This window comes from Chiloscyllium plagiosum, unplaced genomic scaffold (genome assembly GCF_037043375.1).
Source record: "Chiloscyllium plagiosum isolate Xiang-an unplaced genomic scaffold, Cpla_swu_hap1 HiC_scaffold_15, whole genome shotgun sequence".
Lineage (NCBI taxonomy): Eukaryota > Metazoa > Chordata > Chondrichthyes > Orectolobiformes > Hemiscylliidae > Chiloscyllium > Chiloscyllium plagiosum.
Genome location: NW_028270153.1, coordinates 38,613,083 through 38,640,605, shown reverse-complemented (window position 1 = coordinate 38,640,605; position 27,523 = coordinate 38,613,083). Strand labels below are relative to the sequence as shown.

At 38.8% G+C, this 27,523-nt stretch overlaps 1 protein-coding gene across 1 annotated transcript; it reads left to right on the top strand.

Annotated features, from left to right (window-relative positions):
• The first annotated feature begins 1,081 nt into the window (after positions 1-1,081).
• On the top strand, positions 1,082-26,394 carry nsfl1c (NSFL1 (p97) cofactor (p47)). Its single transcript, XM_043710343.2, has 9 exons — positions 1,082-1,231; positions 4,337-4,434; positions 7,605-7,676; positions 9,291-9,456; positions 11,215-11,307; positions 12,338-12,447; positions 15,689-15,826; positions 21,634-21,798; positions 23,899-26,394. The coding sequence occupies exons 1-9, from the start codon at positions 1,127-1,129 to the stop codon at positions 24,059-24,061; spliced, it is 1,110 nt and encodes a 369-aa protein (XP_043566278.1). The 5' UTR covers positions 1,082-1,126; the 3' UTR covers positions 24,062-26,394.
• Positions 26,395-27,523: the final 1,129 nt, after the last annotated feature.

Sequence of the window (27,523 nt, the reverse complement as noted above, 5' to 3'; positions counted from 1 at the left end):
TATTTCCACAGACCACTTCCATAATGTCAGCTTAATCATAAACTTCACAAGGTCCCAAGGTTCCTTTTAACCTCTTCTTGGATACTCCATAGGAATCAGGTGGCATCATTCTTGCAAGCTAAATAGGTTTGAACAATAATTGACTTTGTGCAGGATGTGATTGCAACCCAAAGCCTTCGTCTTTGTCCTATGACATTCATGCCTATTTTATCATATTTCTGATTGACTGACGATTTTTGCATTCATACATCAATAGTTGTGGAATTACAATAATTAGAAAATATTTGAATCTGAACATTTGGTGAAGTCAGATGTGTAGTATATTCACAGATGATCACACCATATACATTATGGTATTTGCCATCTTTACCAATTTATGGTTAACGGTTGTTGAAGGACAGAAGTTGATATTTTACCTCATCCTAATTTATGAAAACAAAATATAACTGCACTCTATCTCTAAACTTAGTTTAATAGTTTGTATGAAGCCAACATATTTTTGTCAGTTCAGGAACTGTACTCTGTTATTTTTAGCACATGTATATTCTTGTAACAGTATGTGGGTTTTAATATAATTATGTAGGAATTTAGTATGCACTTTATATTAAATTGTGCTGTGTCATTTTTTTTTTCTCCCAGATACAGCAGAGTAACCTCCAAATCTCCAGCCAGTTTTCCTTGTGCACAGTCAGATTGACAAGGTTTGCAGTATATAGGACAGCAGAGTGGGAGGTAATGGCTTGTTCTTTACAGCAACATCTCTTTATATTGATAAGGTCACATTATATGTGCCGATGTTACTACTATCAATATATTTCAGTTAAAATAATCTGAATTTTATTCGTGAAATTACACGTTAATACACTGACTCATTTTTCTAGATGTTAACTTAATATAATCCATAAATGATTTACTGAATTTGAGTAGAATTATTTACTAATTAGTAAATCTCAAAGAAAGTAAACTAATTGCTTGTAACTGCTTCATTTACATCACTACATTGCAATGTTTGTTGCTTTTTTGAGCTTGATTGTATTTGCTGCGTTACGTGGGATAATTTGTTCCCACTGGAACCTTTGTGCGTGGGATTGTGGGTGGGCGGACAGTCCGGCGGTGACACGGGAAGATGGAGGTGCCGGAGGAAGAAGCTATTCGTGAGTTCGTAACAGTCACAGGAGTCGAGGAAGAGCGGGCTCGCTTTTACCTGGAGTCTGCGGACTGGGACCTTCAGGTAAAGCCGCGATTTGGGGAGAAGGGAGCGTGGCTTCTCCGCTCTGTCAGAGTCGGCCTCAAGTTTGGGCCTGTGGCAGTGTCCGGGTAAATGGCGCCGGGTTAACGCGGTTGCCCCCTTTTTAAATGTGATCCTGCTCCGGGGCCCGCAAAATGCCGGCTTGGTGCCGCTCCCTCCCTCCCTCTCTCTGTGTGTGTGTCGGGCCGGGGTTGTTGAGTGGTGATTCAGCAAGTTGTAGCCGCAGTGCGGGAGCCTGAGGGAGGGGTAGATCCGGCCTCAGTGGCTCAGGGGTAGTTCACATGAGATGGTCTCAGATGTTTTTTTTAAAAAAAGTCTATGATTTGTGCCCCATGAGCTGTTTGCCCAGTATCATCTAATAAGTGTTTTTTTTACAGCTGAGGAACTCGGACCACGTACGAGGTTCCTGACCGGGCTGATAGTTTCGATTTAAACTGGGATACCGTTTGGGGGGAAAAGGGTACCTCTTGCAGGGAGTATAGTTTTCAGTCTGCTGTGAGCCCAGATATTATTTTGAATCAGCCCTATCTATGAATGTGCCAGACAGCATTATCGTTATTAGGGAGTAGGTCACCTGAAAGTCTGGTATGTGGTATTGCATTTAAAAGTTTAGAACAGCAATGTGATCGGCATACCGCCAACCTGCTTTCAAAGACAGGCATTTTTTAATGTTAATTCATGAGAAACTGAGGCTTGGGATGCCAATTATCACCAAGACATCTCACCAATCTTCAGGTATGGGAATATTGTATGTTGGTGCTAAATTTAACTGATCACAGTTTATGAATGTGGTGACTATTTATTCATTACATAGTGTTGCTCACCATCCTATTTAGGGAAGAAGATAAGTTCATGGAAATCAATGAAAAGCAAGGGCTGAAACTGTTATTGTCTCGCCGTGGACCTCTTTCATGGAGATATCAACCTACCTAGTGATGACCAGCCTCAAGATGAGATGTAGTGTGAAGATTAGCACAAATTTATCCTTAATGGCTACTTTCCCAGATGTAATTTTCGTTTTATAGAATCCCTGCAGTGTGGAAGCAGGCCATTCAGCCCATCAAGTCCACACCAACCCTGTAACCAGCATGCCACCCAGATCCATCCCCTCCCACTATCTGTGTAATCCTACATTTTCCACATCTATTCCACATAGCCTGCATATCCCTGTAAAAATAACCGTACTGAAGATGTTGTAAATCTGAAATAAAAACCAAGTGTTAGAGAAATGAAACTTGTCTTGGAGCATCTGTGGAGAAACATTCTTCACGGGGTCATACTGGACTCAATGTTGGCTCTTTCTTTCTCCACAGTTGCTGCTAGATCTGCTGAGTTTCTCCACCACTTCCTGTTTTTGTGTGTGATATTTAAACCAGAACAGATTGCCAAATTACAAACCACAATACATTAATCACCTAATTGATTCATTCATTGGAAGAGAATAATCTAACATTTGTTTTAGGTTTTGTCTCTCCTCAAAACCTCAAAGTAAATGTCTTGATAAATAGGTTAAGTCTAAGAGTCAAACAGTTCAAAGTATGTTCATTATGTTTTAAGTGTAGTTAAACTCTAATACCTTTTCCCTGTGCTAATTTTGTATGCTTGATTATTACTAACTTTTGCCAATATTCTGAGTTTAAGTAAGATATGGCTTTTGGGAAGGTTAAATTCAATAATTAAAAGGACATGGATTTCTCAGTCATTTACTTTGGAGATTTTTCTTATGTTTAAAAAATCTGCTAGGGGAAAGTGAGGACTGCAGGTGCTGGTGATCAAAGTCGAGTGTGTGAGATGAAGTGCTTTTGCCCAAAATGTTGATTCTCCTGGTCCTCTGATCCCCTCTGACCGCTGTGCTTTTCCAGTACCACACTATTGACTTTAAAAAATCTGCTGGAATTGTCCTTAAATAAAAAGAATTGAAGGTGAAACAAAGTTAACTTTTCGAGAAAAGCACTATAAACCAGATGATAAAGTTTAAACAGTAAAATTGTAAGAAAGATTATTTGGTCTAAAGAAAATATATAGAGTAATGGATTTAGTTCATTAACCATGACACTTTTCTAGGACTGTAAAGAGATTGTAAAAATTTTTAGACTTGTATATAGTTTCCTGATAATGTAATTATTGAAGACACCTTAATGACTGGGGTGGAGATCCAGAGAAATAGCTTTTTGGTGTTTTCATTGTTCATATTTAGTAAATGTACGATTGAAAGTTTGTCATTCATTTTTACATAGTTTGTGAACTAAATACATTTAAAAGCAAAACAGTACTTTAGATATCCAAGAGGCAGTTTTGCTACTGTTTCATTGAGTGAATGGCACTTGATGTCAGTTTTATTGGGCTTTAATCCTGACCCACAAAGAGTGTTGACTGAAAGTTCATGGGCATCTTCAACAAAAATGACTGTTAACCTAAAATGTTAATAACAGTTGGGTATTTGACAATGAGATATCACTAATGAACTGTCTCTTGTAACCCAATGTAACATTTTCTAGCAAGAAAATTATTGGATGATGGTAAGGCCAGTTGTAGCATTTCTCTTATTCACCATTGACTGCGATCAGCTAATTGCACAGTGTAAATGATTCAGTGACCTTCTGGTCTGTGTGCCCACTGACTTACTAGTTGAAGCTTTGCAGATGAGTCATCAAACCTTTATAACCATGTTAGATTTTAATCCTTTTTTGACAGGAGTGTAATTTGGGTTGGACAATTCAAATGTTGAATTCACAAGTTTAATACATGCTGTTTTGGGCCAGATAAAATTTAGTAGTAGATTGCTAACAATTGGAAATAGTTATGCTATACTTAACATCAGTTGCTTCAAGTTCCTGTTCCATGCTTTTAAACATTGAACAAGGTGTTCAGCTATGGAAATCAAGCAAGCGCACTAAATAATCTAATTATTTTGTCTTCATTTAAGACATCTCAAATATTTTATGCGGGGCAATATGGTCTAAAGGAATTCTGTTTTGACTGCTGTAATTTTTACATTAAAAATTAAACTGAAAGCTTGTGTGCAACCATGATTAAATTTAATTTGACACTTGAGAAAGGTCTTCAGTATTGTATGTTTGGTTGCAGCTCGCCCTGGGCAGCTTTTATGAAGAAGGTGGTGACGATGATGTGATAACTCTTCCACAACCTGAACCCAGTACAGGTTCGAGAACAGTAGCACAAAGGTGAGGGTCTTTTGCTTCTGTTCCATCCTCTCCGATTGTTACAGAAATAGAAGTTGCTGGAAAAGCTCAGCAGGCCTGGTAGCGTCTGTGAAGAGTAATCCATGTTAATGTTTTGGGTCAGGTGACCCTGCCTCCGAACAGATGGTAGCTAAGAAAATGTCAGCTAATTTGCAGAAGATAGTTTGGGGGGAGGAGATAAGGAGTAAACAATAAGTGGGGATAGAGTTTGATATTCACCTTCACTGCGAGAGGTTTCAAGTACAAGAGTGGGGATGTGTTGTTGCAGTTGTGAGGCCACACCTAGAATATTGTGTGCAGTTTTAGTCTCCTTTTCTGAGAAAGGATGCTCTTGCTCTCAAGGGAGTGCAGCAAAGGTTTACCAGGCTGATTCTGGGGGTGGCAGGACTGATGTATGAGGAGAGATTGTCTAGGTTAGGATTGTTTTTGCTGGAGTTCAGGCGAGTGAGGGGGAATCTCAGAGACGTATAAAATTCTAACAGGAATAAAGCTAAAAATCTCACAACACCATGTTATAGTCCAACAGGCTTATTTGGAAACACTAGCTTTCGGAGCGCTGCTCCTTCATCAGGTGGTTGTGGAGCAGTGCTCCGAAAGGTAGTGCTTCCACGTAAACCTGTTGGACTATAACCTGGTGTTGTGTAATTTTTAACTTTGTACACCCCAGTCCAACACCGGAATCTCCAAATCATAACAGGAATAGACAGGGTAGATGCAAGGAGGATGTTCCCAATGGTGGGTGTGCCCAGAACCAAGGGTCACACTCTGAGGATTCGGGTGGACCATTTAGGACAGAGATGAAGAGACATTCCTTCACCCAAAGAGTGGTGGGCCTGTGAAATTCATTACCGCAGGAAGTAGTTGATGCCAAAACATTTAACATATATAGGAGGCAGCTAGTTATAGCTCTTAGGGCAAATGGGATCAAAGGTTATTGGGAGGTTGCAGGATTAGGCTATTGAGTTGGATAGTCATGCCATGATTGTGATGAATGGTGGAGCAGGCTCGAACGGCCAAATGGCTTCCTCCTGTTCCTTTCTTCTATGTTTCTAATTATTTTTGGCCCTGAACTCTCCCATATCCTAGCCCCCTACCCCAGACACCAGGCCTTGTTATCACATAGTCTGCCATTACACACTACATATTGTTAACCACTAACAGTCTCCATTAACAGCTATTCACCCTCGTAGCCAGGTCATTATCCATTCCTTTGTCTATTCAACTGCTCTTCTCTCTTTTTGGGCTGTGTCCCCACCTATCATTTATTCCTTACCTCTCTCCTCTCCCCTAGATTCTGCAGATCACCCAACACTTTCCTAGCTACCATGAGTTCCAAGGAAAGGTCACCAGATTAAAAATGTTAACTCTGATTTCTCTTCACAGATACTGCCAGACCTGCTGAGATTTTCCAACAATTTGTGTTTTTGTTTCTGATTTACAGCATCTGCACTTCTTTCAATTCTTATTCTCTGTTGTTTGTGTTTTCCAACTTCACTATTTCTCTTGAGCTTTTGATACTCTACTAGATTTTATTTCACTGTTATATCTGGTTTTTGACCCAAGTGCCTAATTCATGTATGAACCCCCAGTGAGAGTTAGCAGTTTAACTTTAATGTCCTTATGTATTAATATCTAATACTGGTGGACTGATGACTGAATGTTTTATCCCTGCACTATGACTTAAAATTGCTTTTAATTAAGAATGTCCTACTGGTGTAGCAAGGAAAGCTGGAAATTAAAATCTGCGATTTGAGGTAGGAAGTGGATCAGTCCTTTAACTATTGCTGACAAAGGTGTACTCTTTACTAACAGCAGACATCAAATATTGACAAAAATTAAACCTTTTTTGTTTCACCACATATCTTATAATGAAAACAATAAAATAAAACATAAATTCAGATTTTGTGCTCTATCCCTTGAAGTTGCATTTCACAGCTGTATGTACACACTGCTGCTTAAATTTAAAATCTTTTCCAGTGTTACATGGCTTTTGAATTTATTTTCACGTTAAGTTGTGGTCAGCCATGTGTTTATTAACATTCTTGAGGCTGGAAGTAATGATGGAGCTACCAGGTTTAACCGTTTGCAGTGCAAAATTTGATTTTCGTGGCCAAGAGCACAAATGCTAATTGTAATATAATCGGTTGTGTGTTTCCAAACAATAGCTGGTTACTGCAGGTGTGCAGATCCTGTGCAAAACAAAGTGATGTTTTAAAAAAAAAACCCTGATTTGAGCAGTTTGTATGTAAGCATATGGGATAGCTTAGAATGTGGTTGATTATTTGTCTTTGTATCTGTTTTCTTTATATATAAATATTTGTTGCTTCAGTCTTTTTCTTGCTGGATTTTACTTTCGGCTACTGTTGTAATTGTCCTTTTTGCTGTCATCTGCCTTAGTTAACTGCTATATCCAGAAATGGCTTTTGTTTGTGTATGGTGTGTAGGCCATGACACTGCACTTTCTTAAAAAATCTTATCACAGGGGAATTGTCAGTTGCTGTGTTGAGTAAGTGCCTCTGGGAAACTGGAACAGTTGTTTAACCAATTTTTTTTTTAAAAAGGAAAACAAGTAATCCATGTCTGACCAAGGCAGTTAGGTTATGTATGAGACTAAATGCTTTAATAGTTTATCTTGTGAGGGATCTAAAGGGATTTTTAAAAAAGGCATAATCTTGGGGTAGATTGTGTTTACAACTGGGTGGTATTGGGTGGGGGTTGGACTTGAGCAAGGAATCTCCAATGTAACTACAGATGTTATGAAACAGCAACAAGACAAACTGCGCCTTTAAGGCACCACTGCAATCATCAAATGTATTTTATTAAGTAGCATATAATTTAACAGCCCTCCACTGTTATATTTTGTTGCTTCTCTATGTCAAAAACTGTTTAATGACTCGTTCTTTAATTTTTGTCTGGCCCCTGCTCTGCTTCAAATACACAGTTGGATTGATTTTTGTTGTGGTGTACAACCATGTTTAATGTCCTAGCTATCTTTACTTCCTCCTTGGAGGAAAGTAAGAATAAATCAGCTTTTCTTTGGTTAATTAAGGATACTTATGGTATTATACCATATTTGTTTGACAATAGAAAGCAAATAATCAGTTAAAGTGTTCTTCAATGATAATAATCTATCTCCTATATTTAAATTATAGTGATGCCAGAGTAACCTCATTCAGAGATTTGTGGCATGAAGAGAAAGATGACGAAGATGACGAGGGCCAGAGGTTTGCAGACCAATGCATTTCTCAACAAGAATCTTGCCTTTCTGTTAATACATTTTTCCATATTGAACCACACCAACCTATATTTTCTTATGATTTATACAACTTGCATAGTATTGTGTGTAAATGGATAGCTCCATCAAAGAACAAACTTGGACACAATGGCCCAAATGGCTTTCTGCCATTCTATGATTTGAAGTGTTTATGGTACAAATATATTGTTGACACAGTTGTTCTAAGTTCCAACTGAGTTTGATACATAATGAGCACTAATGTATCCAGTAATGGTACAACAGAATGTCTTGGTAAGCTGTTCTAATTTACTACTGACTGATTTTAATTGTATTAAAGTATTTTTGTAACATTCTGCTACTTGAATCCCTTCATCTTTGGGATGGTTGTCACAGGTGGAAAGGTACCCCTTACTAACTGAGCCTCTTGCCTTTTGGTAGAACATACAGTCGGACAGCAAAAACAAATTATGTGCTACACCTTGTGCATTTAACGTACAGTGAATTTAACTGCCCCACTTTGAAAAGATGTAACAAAATGCAGGCCTTTATTTCTATTGGATTAGAGTACCAGGTGGGGAGACAGCCACTGTTCCAATGCCCCTGCCACCTCCTCAAAAGAAGAAATCAGGAAGACCTTCTGTATTCTCAGACACTGGAGGTGCTGTGCTGGCAGCAATCACTATCTCCTCCATGGTGGTGTTGAACCTATTTTACCAGCCTTTGGTTGACAGGCTAAGGGAGAAGTCTGACTCAGCCCCTTCCTTTTAGGAGGAGGCACTGCTTAGTATGTGATTCATTGTGCCTTCCCTAGAGGAGGCAGCACCAGTCTCTTTGGCCATATAGCATGCTGCTGAGCCCTTCTCTCCCTCTTTCTCTCTCTCTCTCACACACACACTCACACTCCAACAAGATGTTGTCCTTACTGAACCTTCCACTCTAAACTGTGCAGTTCTGAATATTATTTAATCCTGAAATTTGATGCTTACTTGATACTCACACAAATGTAATTTGAGGTATTTAATTCATTGGTTAATCTTGTTTAGTAAAAGTAACAATTACATAATGCCCCATTGTTAGAAATGAGGTGAGTATCACATCTGAAATCTAAAGAATGCAACTGAACAATTTGTACTGAAAGGAAAAAGAATGTTGGATATTTTTATACAGTTGAAAGGCTGTATTCGTCAATACAGTACTGAGAAAATGAAGCTGATTGAATGTTCCCTCCAGTCTATACAGGGCAGCACGGTGGCTCAGTGGTTAGCACTGCTGCCTCACAGCACCAGGGACCCGGGTTCAAACCCAGCCGTGGCCAACTGTCTGTGTGGAGTTTGCGTGTTATCCCCGTGTCTGCGTGGGTTTCCTCCGGGTGCTCCACTTTCCTTCCACAGTCAAAAGATGTGCAGGTCGGGTGAATTGGCCATGCTGAATTGCCCATAGTGTTAGTTGCATTAGTCAGGAGTAAATGTAGGGGAGTGGGTCTGAGTGAGTTACTCTTCGAAGGGTCGGTATGGACTTGTTGGGCCGAAGGGCCTGTTTCCACACTGTAGGGAATCTAATCTATGCATGCATGGTGATTATGTGTGTTTTATTAATTTCAAAGGTTTTATGCTGGTGGTTCTGAAAGAAGTGGACAGCAAATTGTTGGTCCTCCAAAAAAGAAGAATTCCAATGAATTAGTAGAAGACCTGTTTAAAGGAGCAAAGGAGCATGGTGCAGTTGCTGTTGAACGAGCTGGCAAGAGTCCTGGAGAATCCAGCAAGTCTAAAGTATGTATGGTATTAAAAGCTACCAGGCAGAGTTTTGGACTGGTTTGGAGGCCTGCTACTCCCTAGCCCCTCATCACAGTAACTGGGCTGGTAGTAAAACTATGTTAATTACATATTCATAATCAGTTGTAACACAATGCTAAGTTATTTATAATCCAAAATAAAGTGCTCGTCACTTTACCCTCACCCTGTTTTTTTCCCTTCCCTCCAGCTCATTCCTAAGTTTTTCCCATTCTAATTATAGGAGCAAATAGTCTAGTGAACATTTTAAAAAAAAAAAATTGAGGGCATATTTTAAAATTGTTCACGTAGATCCACAGTGTACAAATATGCTGCAGACATTGTACTGTAGGTGTCAGGGGCGAAAGTGAGGACTGCAGATGCTGGAGATTAGAGTCAAGACTTAGAGTGGTGCTGGAAAAGCACAGCAGGTCAGGGAGCATCCGAGGAGCAGGAAAATCAGCGTTTTGGACAGGAGCCCTTCATCATAATTCCTGATGAAGGGCCCTTGCCCGAAACATCGATTTTCCTGCTCCTCAGATGCTGCCTGACCTGCTGTGCTTTTCCAGCACCACTCTAATCTTGACTTTAGGTGTCAGAGACCCTAGACGTAAATGCTTACTAGGATGTTTGAGTTAAACTGGTATTCATTTTTGAAGCATGTTTGGATATACAGCCTTTTCTGAATGTTTTCCTCACTACCTTTTTTTAAAAAAAAGACTTTCAATGGTGCTATGCTCCTAAGATCTCAAATTCATCCAAAACTCTGCTGCCTGCATCATGTTCCACATTAACTCGTTCCCAATCACCATTGTCCTTACATATTTTCATTAGATATAGTAGTAGTCATAGCACTGCACAATATATTTATAACAGCTCTTCAACCCAGCAGGTCCATGCATGTGTTCTTGCTCCTCACAAGCCTCCTACCACTATCTCTCAACCCTCCCAACATTGGCCCAATATTACTGAAGATAATGGTATCCACTGCTACCTGCAACACTGCTAGACTGGAGTTAAACAATGCTGTTCTAGGTGGTAACACTGTAAATTCTCTATGTACATCACCTTAAATCACAAGGAAACAAATATATTAATAATATGCCGTGTGTTCTACTAATGTCATGTGATCACTAAAGATGACCTCTGGCTGCTTGCACGTGTATAGATGGCATTGTTGATATCATGTTATGGTGACAGATTCTTCCAATTGATCCTTGGTTGCTGCAAATTGTCCCCTGCCTCACCTCATTGATGGCAGATTTCTTTGCTGCATAGCTTTCTACTTGTACAGTCATTAGGTAATGGGTGCGGTGATGGGTGAGGCACCAAGAGCTCTTTCTGTCCATGTTTCTGGATCAACAGATTTCGAATGCGTTTTGGAGGCACCTCTTGCAAGGCTGCTTTAGTGCAGCAGATTTCATAAAACACTCACTGATCAGTCAGTTCTGCCATTCCGTAATGTTTGTTGATTTCAGTGAGCAGATGCTCAGGAGTTTAAACTGCTAAGCTGCAATTCTGTGTGCTGTAGGCAGTCACTGCACACTTAATTGGAGTTGGCAATAAACACAGCCTTGTTACTATGTTAACTTTCAGTGAAGTATTGTGGATGATGAGAATCTTAACATTATTTTTAGTGTGGATGTTGTACATTAGTGATTTTAAGTTTTTGACTTTAACACTATGTGACAGACCACATAGTAAGTTAAAATAAAGTTTTTATTTGATCAAGCTGTGAAGCTTTTTTTTCTCTTAAAGCCATTTGGCGGTGGTGGATATCGTTTAGGAGCAACTGAAGGAGAACAATCTGCATATGTTACAGGAGAAAGGAGACCAGAGACCGCACAAGATGTGAGTTTTCAAAGATGCAGCATTCTGGCTTTAGTATAACTTAAGTTTATATATAATCGGGTTGGAAAAGTTTCTCATGAGTTCGTGGAAGTTATGTAATTGTTTTCAGCTTAAAGAAGTCAGGAATATAATGTGGTTTTAGTAATTGTGATATATGTGGAAATAGTAGAAACAAATCATTAAATTGCTAACATGGCGTGTTTTTTTAATAATGACCGAATTAGGCTGTGGATTACCCTGTGAATTTCCTTTGAAACTCTTTGAACAGTTCAAATATTTGCAAAATTATTCTCCATTTCTTCTCCTAATGTCATAATAATAGATTAATTCTGCAGCAGTGTAAAACATATTCCAATTATGTAAAAATGCCTCTGAGCAGATTCCTAGCCAGCTTTAAGCCAAGGGTTCTTTTTTTTTTGCAATTTTAGAATTGGCAGGTAACATACTCATTCTCTCAAGCTGTGACGAGGCAGAATTTGTTACACATTCCTTATTGTCCTGAAGGCATTTATATCAATCACATAGTTTGTCTTTGTGTTAGATATAGACCAGATTAGATAAGTATGGAGGGCCTTCCCTAAAGGAGTAGTTCAATGTGTTTTTGGCTAACCCAAATATTCTCAGTTAAAAACATAGTTTCAATCTGGTCTAATAAGCACACAATTACTGTACCTCTGTAAAAAGAAAAAAAACCAACAAATTGAATTCAGTTCTTCAGAGTGATGATTGTTTGATATTGAAGTGAGCACTACGTTAAACTTGGAGTCTTGCTTTGTTTTATTTCCAGTTATTGCTTTCATTGTTCAATTTAAGTCCAATATTATCAGAATTATTACTGAGATTCAAGCCATGACATTATGGGTATAGTATGATGATGTAACCCTTATAGAACCTTGAAACTATTATGTGAAATTTTTACACTTGTAAATGCTGGCAGTTAATCAAGGAATCAATTTACCCCTCAGTCATAACTGAATGATTTAGATTGTACTGCACTCGATTCCAGCTAATTCTGAATGTTGTTCAACAGGTTCATGTTATACTGAAACTCTGGAAAAGTGGTTTTAGTGTTGATGATGGAGAGCTGAGAAATTACACTGACCCTGCCAATGCCCAGTTCCTGGAAGCTATTAGGCGAGGGTAAGTGAAATATTTCACAAGTTTGGTTATGAATGGCTCCATTGTTCTCCAGTTGTGTATACTTTACTCTTGGTGCATCTATATTTGCAAGCAGACAAACTTCGTTATTGATAAATTCTGGTGATGAGACCAAATGTATTTATCTGACCAATGTATTCATTAAACATGTGGAAAAGGTTGCGATGAATACCATGGTAATTTGTTACAAAAGGTACAACTTTCTGTAAATATGTCTGTAGGGGGCTTTGCATGAACTAATGAGTTTAGTTACATCTCATTATATTGCCACTGGCATTAACTGAAAACTATGTTCATTAATCTAATCTATTTCTGTTAACATCGGAACAGGAGGGGCTCATTCAAATCACAAGCCTGTTCTACCATTGAATAAGGTTGATCTATACCTTGACTCAATCCACCAGCATCGACATCATATCTTTTTCTCACAAATAAATGTTAATCTAAAATTTAAAATTATTTAATTGAACCAGTATCTGCTGCTTTCTGTGAGATTGAGTTCCTAACTTTGACAATTTTTTTTGTGTGTACAGAAGTGTTTCCTAATTTCTCCCCAGTATGGATTGGCTCTGATTTTGTAAGAATCTAGATTAGAGTGGTGCTGGAAAAGCACAGCAGGTCAGGCAGCATCCGAAGAGCAGGAAAATTGACGTTTCGGGCAAAAGCCCTTCATCAGGAATAGAGGCAGGCTGCCTGCAGAGTGGAGGTGGGGGTGGGGAGAAAGTAGCATAGAGTACAATAGGTAAATGGGGGTGGGGATGGAGGTGATAGGTAAGAGAGCAGGATGGAGTGGATAGGTGGAAAGGAAGATAGGCCGGTAGGACAGGTCATGAGGATGGTGCTGAGCTGGAAGGCTGGAACTGGAGTGAGGTTGGGGGTGGGGGGGGGGGGGGGGGGGAGAAATGAGGCAGTTGGTGAAATCCACATTGATGCCCTGGGGTTGAATGTTCCGAGGCAGAAGGTGAGGCGTTCTTCCTCTAGGCGTCGGGTGGTGAGGGAGCGGCGGTGAAGGAGGCCCAGGACCTGCATGTCCTCAGCAGAATGGGAGGGGGAGTTGAAATGTTGGGCCACAGGGTGGTGGGGTTGATTGGTGCAGGTGTCCCGGAGATGTTCCCTAAAGCGCTCTGCTAGGAGACGTCCAGTCTCCCCAATGGAGCGGAGACCGTAATTGGGAGCAGCGGATACAATAAATGATATTGGTGGATATGCAGGTGAAACTTTGGATGTGGAAGGCTTCTTTGGGGCCTTGGATGGAGGTGAGGGAGGAGGTGTGGGCGCAGGTTTTGTAATTTCTGCGGTGGCAGGGGAGGGTGCCAGGCCGGGAGGGTGGGTTGTTGGGGCGCGTGGACCTGACCAGGTGTCACGGAGGGAACGGTCTTTGCGGAAAGCGGAAATGGGTGAGAAGGGAAATATATCCCTGGTGGTGGGGTCCGTTTGGAGGTGGCGGAAATGTCATCGGATAATGTGGTTTACGCGAAGGTTGGTAGGGTGGAAGGTGAGCGCCGGGGTGGGGGTTCTGTCCTTGTTACGGTTGGAGGGGTGGGGTTTGAGGGCGGGGGAGGCATGTGGATGAATGCGTTGGAGGGCATCTTCAACCACATGGGAAGGGAAATTGTGGTCTCTAAAGAAGGAGGCCATCTGATTTTGTAAGGTTGTGTCCCCTTCTCCGAGACTCTTTCACCAGTAGAAATATTTCTCTCTACACTTGAAATTCTCATCAAAATCCTAAAAAGCTCAATCAACATAACTCTTAATCTTCTATAGTCAAGTACAGTCTAATTTAGATAATCTCTCAAATCAAAACTTTTGAATTTTTTTTCAATTAAGTGTATGAAAAATGCTGTTTGTGTTCCTTTTCAGAATAGTGCAGTAGTCTGTCATGTCTGGTACTTAATGATTCTCCTGCAGAGAGAAAATATTTTAAAAGTGAAGAAATCTGGCAAGATTTTTCTATTCACTTTTTAGTAATCGCGTTTATTTTGATTTGTGATATGCACAACTTTCTTGCTCGGGTATTGATATTTTAAAGCAGCTTGTGAATAAAGTCTTCAGCATCTCCTGGTATAGATAGAGAATTGTTGAAGCAGTGTTATCTATCAGGTCAGTTAGCTTAGTTGGTTGGGTGGCCAATTTGTGATGCAGAGCGATGCCAACACAATGAGAGTGCAGCCCTATGGCGTGTTAAGACAATGGCGAATTTACCTTGTCGTATACAGTACTTTTGATACGAGTTATTACTAGTCTGTCAGTCTAGAAAAACTATAATTCTTTTCATAGAATCATGTAATTCCTACAGATTGGACACAAGTTATTTGGCACAGAGTCCACACTGCCCCTCCAAAGAACATCCCACCCAGACTCACCCTTGCACTAACCCTGTAGCACCGCATTTCCCATGGCTAACCCACCTAGCCTATGTACCCCTGAACACTAGACAATTTAGCATGACCAATCCACCTAACCTGCACATCTTTAGACTGTGGGAGGAAATTGGAGCACCCAGAGGAAACTCATGCAGACACATGCAAACTCCACACAGACAGTCATCTGAGGGTGGAATCAAACCTAGGGCCCTGGTGCTGTGAGGCAACAGTGCTAACCACTCTGTCATCTGTAATTAAAAAAATAAATGAATCCTACTTCTAAAAACTGTAACATTGTTCTGTCTGTCTGTTGCACGTCGTTTCACAAATGACTCGGACCTCTCACAGTTAATTTCAGGATTTAAGATTCTCATTACCATTAGTTGGATTGTGGGACTTTTAATTTAAATGTTGATTTAATGTATTCTGTAACGTTTGAGAGACTGTTGTGAATAAACTGACTACAAAAACTAAAACTTGGTCCGCCAAAACTAACACTCATTCTAACAAAACTACTCATGAACAAAGTATACACAATGGCCTCTTGGGGTATTAGCTGTACTAGTTATCATATACTTTTTGGACATATTATTTTATCCAAAGTGAATGCATGTTAGTTGTACTTTAAACCAACCTCACATTTAACATTGAGAATTCTAACCTGATTTTTTAGTAATGTTGTAGTGCAGCTGATTTGAATTCTTGAGGAACAGAAGATGGCTTATTCAGGCCAATTCTAAATTTCTTTGCAGAAATTAATTTGCTGTATTTCATATAAAATATTAAGTAAAATAGTACTTTTCTGTTCCTAGTGTTGCTTTTAATTGTATATTGAGTGTCCATCATTCTACTATTTGCAGTGAGATTCCACTGGAACTGCGACGATTGGCCCGAGGCGGGCAGGTAAACCTGGACATGGAAGACCACAGAGATCAAGAGTTTGTAAAATCAAAGGCTGCATTTAAGGCATTTGGTGGAGAAGGACAGAAGTTAGGGAGGTAAATGCAGAAACTTGCACAAGTTCTTTTTGGCAATAACTTGAACTGTTTGTATACTCTGTAGGACCTCATTTCAATTCCGTTCACCATACATTGCTGTAGTTAGCATATGCAAAGCAGCAGTATTTGGGAAAGGAAAATGTTATTGGATTCCAGATATATTAATTCAGTGTTCTTTTTGGGAATTTGTCAAATTGAGGTGAAAGTTATTCTGATTTAGCTCAGTAGTTGAATTGAAACCACTGAGAATTCATTGCAGTGAATTACTCAAAATTTAAAATAAGCTGCATTGATTGATGTTATAGAGAAGGTGAGAATTGATGCATCACTGTTTGATTGAATTCAGTTAATTGTGTAATCAATTTGCTTTCAACTTTCAAATGTATGACCCCTTTGTCATGGATCAGCCTAATAAATGTCACCCGGATGCTGCTGTTTGCAATAAGACCACATCATCTTTTAATGAAGGAAAATGTTGAAGGATAACAAGAGTAATTGAAAATTATGCATTAATTGTACAAACTTTTGAAGGTGAGAAATGCCAAATGAATCTCTCAAAAATTAAACCTGCAAAGACCAGACCTTTAAGAGCAGGGAGCGAAAGCCCGTACTTCCAGAACTTACTGATAAGTCTAGGGGTGGTGGGATGAAGTTAGAGTTATTCACTACTTTCTCTGTTGGCAAGCTGTGCAATTGATGCTTTCTGAGGAGAGGCAGATGTATTGAATTTTTGTAGGCTGTCTATGGTTTGTAGGCTTCTGACAAAAATTCATCAATGCATTGAGTGTCATAGAAAAGATGCAAGTGATTTTCTTTATTTTATTCTTGTGGTGGTGATCCGCTTCAGTCCACCTGGTAAACCTACACTGCTGTTTGGAACGAAGTTCTAGTGACAGTAGAAGCAGCTATTATAGTTCCAGTTTCAGTATGCAGTGGCTTGGAGGTGGTGCTCCCATGTGTTTGCTGCCCTTGTTCTTCTAGGGTGTAGAGGCTGTCTGCTTGGCAGACACTGTGAGAGAGGTCTTGCTGAGTTGCTGCAGTGCATTTTGTAGATCTACACATTGCTACCATTGTCTGTCAGTGGTGGAGAGTGTGGATGTTGGAAGTGGTGGATGGGATGCTAAATAAGTGGGCTGCTTTGTCCTGGATGATATTAATCTTCCTGAGTATTATTGGAACCAGGAAAGTGGAAGATGTTTTGTCACACTCCAGATATATGCCATATAACGGAGTTACTGTCGTTAGCGAACCAGGAATAACTAGTTCAGAAATAAGAGAACAAGTAAAGGAACAATGTAAAACTATTCATTCCTTGGTGTATAAAAAGGATAGATTAATTAAAATGAAAGACTGGTGAAAAGAGCTCCAGGTTACAAACTTTATGTGTAATGCCTTGCACTATTTTGGAAATGTAACCACAATGATTCAGTGAGTAATGAAAATCTACAGTATAATATTTAACATGACTGTAGTGCCATTGTGCCATCTTTTGAGAATTGTAAAGTCTGCTGCAACGTCAGCACATCCTGTTTCCATCAATTGCTCGAAGTGCAATGAGAACGTAACTATATTTGACCAGAAGAAGAAAAATATCTTTGTGTAGGAAACATTGTTGCCTAAAACCTGTTTACTCTGCACAACCAACTTGTTGCATTGGACAAAGCTTTACGACTGATCTGAGGCTCTGTATGTGCAGATCTTGAAGTGTTTCTTGTGTGTGGCTCTTTTCATCCTGACTGCAAAGTTCCTGATTGTTATGTCTTTTCACAACTGCACAGCTTAAAGGGAACGTTACAAACCCATTTGATTGGTACTTGCAGCATGTTGCAGTAGCAATTTTCATATTGTAATATAATCCAAAACTGTTCTCCAAAACCAATTTCTCAGCTGCATTCAGGGAGTGTGCGGCTTTGCGTGTTTGCATCATTATTTCATTTAAAAAAAAATACAAATTAGTCGGAGGTGAAAAATCTATTTAATCTAAGGTGTCCCCATTTGGACCCCATTTGGCACCACGGGGTCATTAGAGCACATCTTGACACCACACTACAGGATGGATATATTTGACTTTGAGAGGTAATTTACATTGTAAGTTTACAAGAATAATCCCTGGACTTCAGGGTTAAAGTTGTGAGGAAAAGTTTTCCCCAGAATTTTGACGGTAAAGGGGTGATCTAATCAAAGCTTTCAAGATTTTAACAAGAAAAAGCAGAGTACATAACTATTTCCATTGGTTGGGGATTCTGGAACCGGGGGGGCAGAACCTGAGAGTAAAGGGCAGATTGCTCAGGAGTGATGTTAGGAAGAACCTAAGATGGTGGATGTTTGGAACTCTTCCACAAATAGCAGTGGGCACAGGATCAGTTGCTAATTTTAAATGAGTTGTTTTTGATAAGCAAAGGTATTAAAGGATATGAGCCAAAGGCATGTATGTGAAGGTAGGCCATATCAGCCATGATCTCATTGAACAGGCTCAAGGAGCTTAATTCAACTAGGAGAAAGTGACGACTGCAGATGCTGGAGCTCAGAGTTGAGCACAGCAGGTCAGGCAGCATCCGAGGAGCAGAAGAGTCGATGTTTCGGGCACAAGCCCTTCATCAGTTTCCTTCGGGCACGAGTCCTTCATTGTTGATTCTTCTGCTCCTCTGATGCTGCCTGACCTGCTGTGTTTTTCCAGCACCACCCTCTTGACTCAAGGGGCTGACTGGCCTATTCCTGTTCCTAACTTCCCAGTGTCAGGCTATTACATTTTAAGATTTTCTCCAGTTTAACTTTTATTAGTGGAATAGCTTGTGTACAAAAGGCACTGACAATCTGCAGTACTTTATTACTTGTAAAACTGTTTTTGCAATTTTTTTGGTGTTCTGTGCAGCCAATTTTGTATAAGTGTAGGTAAATTAGAACTAATTATGATTTGAGAAATATTCACAAAAATACTTTCAGAAGTTAGTACAGGTATCCGTCTTATTTTTTCATCCTCACCCTTGAAAGCAAGTTTCTGATTACAAGAATTTAATCAGTTTTTAGGCTGGACTAGTTGCAACTTTGATCAACTTGTTATTGGAAAAACCAAAGTCAACATTTTTGACTCCTCACAAACCATATTCCCTGTCTTGGTTCTCACAGTTTCCAAACTCCTTATCCTGACTATGTTTTCAACCTGAACCTCTACTACTGCTTATGAGTTACAGTCTTGATCAAACATGAGCTAAACTCTGAAATCCATATTTTTTTCCTCACCAATACCAGTTGCTTTTCTGTATCATCACCCACTTCTGCCTTTACCTCCAGCTCGACATTATTACAAACTTGTCTCCTCAAGACATAACTATTTGAGTGCTCTGATTTCCTGTCCTCTCGTCTTTAAATACAAAACCCCAGCCCCTGCTTTGCTGCTTCATTTTATCTACGCACTCAGACCTACATTGGTTTGTTATCCCTCAATTATTTTAACCATTGTTTTCATAATATTTACTTAATTTATTCACACCCTCTACTCTCTTTTTGCAATTTCCTCTGGGATTGTATCCTTTTTGGAACATCCCATTGTTATTCTGGACTACTGCTTTTATCCCAATGTCAGTTGTAAAGCCTTGAACTGTTTCTTAATCTAGAGCTTCTTCCCTGAATCTCTCTACTTTTCATCTATCCTCTTTAAATCTTCTCCAAGATCTCTGCTAAGCTTCTTATCATCCCTTCTAAAGCTCCCATGCTGGTCTGCCAGCTATTTGTTTTCATCTATTTTTGACACACCAAATTGATGCCTTTGCTTTCCTCTCTTTGTCACTTCCTGCCCAAACACGTTGTTTCCACACAGATCTGGAGGAAGTGCAGTCAATCTGTGTCTGCATTGTTAACTCAGTAAAACGGCTCCAGCAATAACAGCTGATCTTCCTTTGGAGAGTCTTTGGATTCCAGTTGCAGCATTTGTGTTAATAGTATCCCTTCCATTATGCTCAGTTCATGTATTTTGAAACATATTCCTGTTCTATGTCATTTCTTCACACTCTTACTTCTTGCCCGCTTTTCCTCGTTGGACATTTTCCTGCATTAGTGTCTGGTTGAAGAAATTATCTATTCTGTCATAGTTACAACACTGTCATCTTATGCAAAACTAAAGCCAATTAGCAGGGAGGATCGAATGTAAAACATTAATGGTATACTATCTAATGAGTTGTCTCAGCCTCAGGATCCAGCTGCGGGAGTAGTAGTGAGAACCACAGTAGGAGAGAATAGACTTTTTTTTTGTTATATCCACTTATCTGTGTTCTAGAAGTCTCTGGTCTACAACTGCAGATAAGGAAGCCATTTGAGTTGTCTCTGTTGGAATTTAATCTTTTTCAGTTCTGTTCTGTCTGCACTTGCATTCCAACCCAAAGAGGAGGGGTTTTGGAATCTAGCTTGCTGTTAAATGATTGGAGTGTTTGCCTCCAGTACACTACCTACAGATCATTCCAGTAATTACTTAAACTATATGTAAGGAATGCTTCCTCATAAATTGTACATTGCTTTTAACAAGCTTGTATTTGTTTCTTTTTGACCTGCAGTTGTTAAATGACTTGAATTATTGCCTTTGATTTAACCTTTTTTATGCTACCTAGTTTCAAATGTATATAATTTCTTTACATTTATCCAATTTCAAGATGGTGGAGAAATCAGTTGTTCTAAACTTCTTTTGTAATTAATCTTTCGAATTTGCCCCCGGCCCTTTTCTGTGACTGTATATAGAGATTGTCCATAGATTGGTTACTTCACTTGTGCTTCAGTCATTTCAGAATAGAATAGTCCATCTCGATGGGATGTGGAGGTCTGTACAGCTTGAGCATTTTGGCCTCAGATTTGCACTCTGCCGACCTTGCAATAAACTCATTGTTTGCTTACTTAGTCATTTGATGTTCTCCAAGACTATAACTGCGTCTGCCACTCCAGTTTGTTTGATGTCAGTTGTTGAGTGTATTTCCTCTTTTTTTATTTTTTATATATATATGCTGTGCCAATATTTTGCATACTTTCCCCACCCCTGTAAAATTACCCAGGTCAGAATTGTCTAAGAGAAATTACTGACTACTGAAATTACATGGACTCAGAAATGTTTTATGTGTAACAGATAAATTTCAAACACTATATTATTAGATAAAAGTACCAATCCTGGACTCCCAGAGAAAGGTTGTGTGGGACATTCCATTTACTGAATGAGATTCTAATTTCTGGGAACTCTCAGTTTATATTAAGTTGGTAAAAATCCCCTGTTAGCGTGGACTTTCTGTTTGAACATACTTATCTCTTTTATTTTGTTTTAATAATTTTGTAGCAAATCTAGAACTTTTTTGTCTTACCATATTTCATAACTTTCCCTCCATATATGCCTACACCTCTCATTTGGAGCTTTCTTAATATTGCAGTTGGATTTTTTTTGAGCATAGATTATTCATAGAATTTGAGACTGTTATCATGACTTAGCTCCACTGGCACAGAGCCTTGAGATCAACCATGTTATTAAAAATGTACCTGACATCTATGTATTTGCTTGAAGAAATTATGCCTACATTTAAACATGCTTTTCTTTGCTTTATTTTTCAGTAACTTTCCATTTGTTTTTAATAGTAGAGGACCATGATCAGACTTCAAGATTAAACAATTTTAAAGCAGTATAAATTTATTTTGCACTAACTATACCACATTAATTTACAGCTGATTATTGTCAATTCCATTGACTTCTGCCTTTTCTATTTACTAACTATGTTATAACTGTTAAAAGACTTTGAGTACAATTTAGGCAAACCAACCTATTTTTTTTTTGTCCACAGTGCCACACCTCAGTTAGTCACTACAACTTCTCCAGCACAACAAGCAGAAAATGAAGCAAAGGCAAGTTCATCTGTTCATGTAAATGAATTACAACCGACCACTAGTATCCAGATACGGCTTGCAGATGGAGGGCGTCTTGTTCAGAAGTTCAATCACACGCATAGGTAAGATAATAGCAACAAGAATCATTTTACAACTTATTTCTATTTTCAAAAAGAAGTTAACATTACTAATTGTCATAACGCAGCCGGTGTATGAAATGGATTCTGACAGTCCCATGTCCCTGCAATTGCTATTGCATTATACTGTGTATGTGTCAAAAATATTTACACTGACCTGACTTCCCAATTTCACAGAAATTCTTTTAATGATATCAGCATAGGAGAGAAAATGTCATTCCTGTCTTGCCTTTCTCTCAAAAAAACTGACTCTTACTTAAGTTCAATATACCATTTTCCCAAAAGCACTTTATTCTAGGCACATTATTTAAGTGTGCACCTCAGCATGAGTATTGCATTATTTGACCATGGATATGATTTGATCATTCTGTGAACTGATGCCCATTCCGAACACATTACAACATGTGTTATGCTCTGTTGTTTGAGTGCTAAGATCACTTATAGTACTCCTAATGTCATCTGAGTTGCTGAGCTAAATAGTACAGCCTGGGAAGAAAATTGTATCTGGGACCACTTTGACGTGTGTGACTCAGTCCAAGCATTTTTCAAACTTCAGAAAAGCATCATAATTCATTGATACAGATACAGAAATCGCTGGAGAAAGAGCAGAGTTAACATTTTGTGTAGTGACCCTTCTTCAGAACAGAATTACATAATTATTTGCCCTGTTATTGGAACTGGACACTCAGTAACTGCCCATTCCCTTTTTTGTAAATATCATTTGGGAATTGGAAGGGTATTTGTCTGAAGCTAATTGTAAAATGTTATACAAAGTATTCTCCAGAGAGTTTGTTTTCATGTTTCATTTCTAATGGAAGAACTAGGAATAACTGGGTTTCTAAACTTGACAGCTTGTACTATTATGGAACTTTGTCAAAGCATTGGTTTTACTTTTAAAATCCTAACTTAAATATCACTTTAGTTTTTAAATCCTTCCATGTATTGGCCCACTAATCTCCAGTCCTACAATCCTCTCCTAACTGTGCACCTCATATTCAGAATCTCACTCCTTCATGATTGGCAACCAAAGGTGTGGTCACCTGTGTTCAATCCTCTGAAATTCCAGCCCTTAACCTTATTTGTTTCTCTACTCCACTTACCTCCTTTGAAACATTCCTTAAAACCAGCTTCTTTAACCAACTGTTTGGTCATCTGCTCTGATATCTCATCTCATTGAGGCTTGGTGCCATATTTTATTATGCTTTTGTGCAGCCCTCTAAATATTTTATTGCATTATTGGAGCTATGTAAAGCTAACTTGTTTTGAAATGTAGTGACCCTTTCATGACAGTCCATTTAGTCCACCAACATCTCTCAATTTCAATGAGGTAATTGGTGAGCAACGATTGTATTAAGAATGTTATCTGAGAAAAGCCAAATGGCTAGGGCACTGAAAGTAGTACCTTCAAGTAATACAATGTAAGTTTCAGCATTTAAACTTTTTGAGTAGCCTAACAATTTTACCTCAACCAAAAATATTATCTTGATCAACTTCGCACACTTGCAGTGTGCTAAGCAGTGTGTTGGAGAGTTAGCTTGGATTGTATGCTTACAACTGATTTGATTTCCAATATCTCCCCAGTTGACATTTCTGTCTTGTGCCTTAGATATTGAGCATATGTATGATAATCAGCCATGCTACAATGTTATTTGGACTCAACTCTATCAGCATCCTGATCCAAAAACCATACATCTTCACTTTTCAAGCAATAGTCACTGGAAAACCACCTGGACAGATCTCTGATCTGAATTTCTTTTAATTTCTTTCACTCTCTGTTTAGCTGGGTTGTGAAGTAAACTTTTTATCACTCTCGTTAAGGTCAACAAGCTTAGAATAAACCCTGATTTTTGTCTAAATACTTCAGTCACTCATATTGGATTAACTTCATTCAGCCATCAAATCAGCAAATCAAGTGCTTGATTTAGATCAAAACTTGAATTTATACACAATATAACATTATTATCAAGAACAGATTGATTGTGTTGGTGTCCTTTCTTTAGAAATTCACAGTAGCTCAGTCTGTACAGAAAACTTGTTTTTTTTTTGTAATTAGGGAAAAATAACCTTGTTTTTCTTTGTCCACAGTGTTCAGGATATTCGACATTTCATAATTGATGCCCGTCCGGCTTTGGCATATACCCCTTTTGTGCTGATGACCACCTTCCCTAGCAAAGAGCTGACAAATGAGAATGAGACCCTGAAAGATGCCAATTTGCTGAATGCTGTAATAGTACAGAGGCTGAAATGAATGCACTTCTCCATCAAACCTCATGTTTGTGGAGTATTTGAACTGTTCGGACTTTGTTAGTTTAACTCACTGGTTGTGATAAATTGGAAAAAATGCTTTTAAATGAAACTGTTTACCCTTAGGGTTATTGAAGTAATAACATGTGAGCATTCAGTTACACAGCTTTAAGCGTGACTTTGTGATATAAACCTTAATTGTGTATTTTGATTTGTAACATTTTTTCAATTTTTAAGTGAAAACATTATACATTAAAAGTTCAAATCCACAAATATAAGTTGATGCGATCCTACTAACATCTACTTTCCTGTGACTGCTGTTGTATTGGAGATAGGGTTGCAACTTGACTAAAAATTGCATTCTAACATTTTTTCAAATTTAAAACATTATATGTTGTGAAATGGGTCATGTATCCAGCATTGTTCATTTTGTACATTATTGCATCAAATGAATAATCTGAGCAGAACGTTATTGTGAGTTTTATTTTTAGCCTGGATAATGACTTTGCTTACGATAGGATGGAACGGTTCGCTAAAAGAGGTTTTTCTAAGCATATTGTGGGTTAAAATTTGAGATGAAGCAAATCCTGTCATTTACCAAAATTCCTAAAAGTTTACCAACAGTAATAGTGAGCTTGCCCCTTTTCTCTTCTACCTGTAATTACTTCATTCTACAGAAACAGGCTATTTGTTTCATTGGGCCTTGAAATGATATTTTTTCTTCATGTGTAATCCCACTTTATTTTTGATCCTCAGTACCATTGTCTTTTTTGAAGATTACTTTAAAAATTACTTTTGAGGTGATTTGTACAAATAATTTTATTCTAATTGCACTGTAAAGAATTTTCTTTCCAACTGTTTGCCCTTTCTCTAGCCAGTGACATCCATGTAATAACCACGTAACTCTTCATAATCTTAAACTTTGTAAATTGGGCACAGAATTGGAGACAAAGCATCTATTTCTACTTCCTAAACCTCTTTAACAGAACCGTGATTATGGAGGTTGAGTGTTACATGTCTGCATGTTCTACAGTTTGGTGTTATTGCTTTGTTGTTGAAAAGTGCCTTGATCTCTTAAGCATGTATGGCAATCTTTGCTGCATCTGTTCATTTCTGTCACGAGAGAACAAAAACAATGTACTATGGTCTGTTGTGTTGAGCAGTGTGTGCTGGCTAAAGGAGTTTTCCTTTATTTTGATGCAAATCACAATCTTAATTTACATCAGTTTTTTTTAAACAGCAGAGCAAAATCCAAGATACTTACAGACTATCACAAAGCAGAATTGCATAGAATGGAGTTATACCTTTTCGAACTTTAAATTAATTCTCAAAGAATTAGTGATGCTGAGGTATTAGAAGTTTTAACAGTACTGTTTCATTTTGGCAAATTTAATGGGATAAAGATACGAATGTTACCAATGCAAAATAGGTCAAGTTATAACATTCTGGTGAATTTTAATCTTCAGCATTGAGTTTCTGTGGTGTTCAGTGCTAATTTATGTCTTTGTGTAAATGGGCCCTTCCAATCAAATTAGTTAAAGCCCCAGGTTAAATTTTCCACTGAACATCCATTTATTAGCTCTCTAAGGATGATCTTCAAAACTGGTCTCAAAGGCAAAGGGCACGAGTATTCGTGTTTTAAAGATTGTTTAGATCTTTTCTGTAAAAATACTAAAATTGAGGAGTGAAGCTATTGAAAAGGAATTCAGTATTTTTAAAAGGTAATTTGGAGTGGTTCAAAATCAAGTTACAGTTGGAGGTCAGTGTAAAAATAATTCTTTTTCTGCATTAAAACTTCATTTTTTAGCTGTGTTTTTAGAAGAAAAAAACAGCTGGTTACATTTTGAGTATATCAATGGATGGCTGTAAATACCAAGAAAATAATATGAAACATTTTGTTTTTACTGCACATAATCATGGAAGGGTTTGTTTGTGAATATGTAAATGTGTTTGGGCAAAACTTGAACTATTTTGCTTGAGGAAAGAGTTTAATTGCAAATATGCCCTAGTTTCCCAGTTGCATCCAAAGCTGAAACTCCAGTTCTTATTGCATTCTGGAATTAGGAAAGCTTATAGCTGTGTCCAATTTTTGTTACAAAACCCTGAATGTTATCCTTAAAATCAGGCACTATATATAGTTTTTTAATCAAGAAATCCCAAACCACTTTACATTTTTAGAAGTATTTGATTAGATTTAATCATTCCTTTGTGGATAAACTTGACAGACAATTTGAGAACTTTAAGCTCTCTTGGTAGCAAAGCTGAAGTTTGGTGAAATGTTTGGTAATGCTTGTCAGGTTTCTAAATGTTAACATTATTAAACCCTGTTGAACCTGCTGCTACTCTACCTCAACTACACTTGTATTTTATGGATTTTGTTCAATTTACTTAGTCTGAGGGATAGTGTTGTATAAAGTAGTATTTAATTCCCCAAAGCTAATGAAGCAGAGATCAAATTTACAATATTTACCATTATTCGCCCTTGACCCTGGTTTGGGCCCACCATGGATACCCTGTATTCGCAATTATCGAAAAAGCAACAAAAGTATGTTCAGAGTTCTTCCAGTTCTACACTTGATATTATACTCAGTTTATTGTCACCAATTGATCTGAATAGCTGATCTCACTTGTCATTTATTTGCCAAGACCGACAGGGATTTAGCGAGAGTCAAGAATGGGGTGCTGGAAAAGCAGAGGAGGTCAGGCAGCATCCAAGGAGCAGGAGAATCAACGTTTCGAGCAAGAGCCCTTCATCAGGAATCAGGCTAGGAGTGTGATTGATAGACTGAGGTGGGATAATGGTGATAGGTCAGAGAGGAGGGTGGGAAGGAAGATGGATAGGTCATGAGGGTGGTGTCGAGTTGGAAGGTTGGAGATGGGATAAGGTGGGTCGAGGAGGAATGAGGAAACTGGTGAAGTCCATGTTGAGGCTGTGGGGTTGGAAGGTCCCAAGGTGGAAGGTGTGTTCTTCCTCCAGGTGGTTAGGCTGTGGCGATGAATGAGGCCCAGGACCTGCATGTCCTTGGGAGAGAGGGAGGGGAGAGTTAAAGTGTTCGGCCACAGGGAGGTGGGGTCAGTTGGTGTGGGTGTCCTGGAGACGTTCTCTGAAGTGCTCTGGGGAGACAGGATGCCCAATAACAATATAGAGGAGACCGCATCGGGCCTCCTGCATCGCCACTCCCTAACCACCTGATGTCTGGAGGAAGAATGCCTCATCTTCTGCCTTGGGACTCTCCAACCACATGGCATTGATGTAGATTTCACCAGTTTCCTCATTTTCCCCCTTCCCCACTACCACCTTATACCATCTTACTTCCCACCTATCTGCTCCACCCTCCTCTCTGACCTATCACCATTAACCCCATCTCTATCTACCCATCATACACTCAGCTACCTTCTTTCCCCCCATCCCCTCCACTCTAACCCCTCTGCTCACAAGACTCATTCATGATGAAGGACTCTTGCC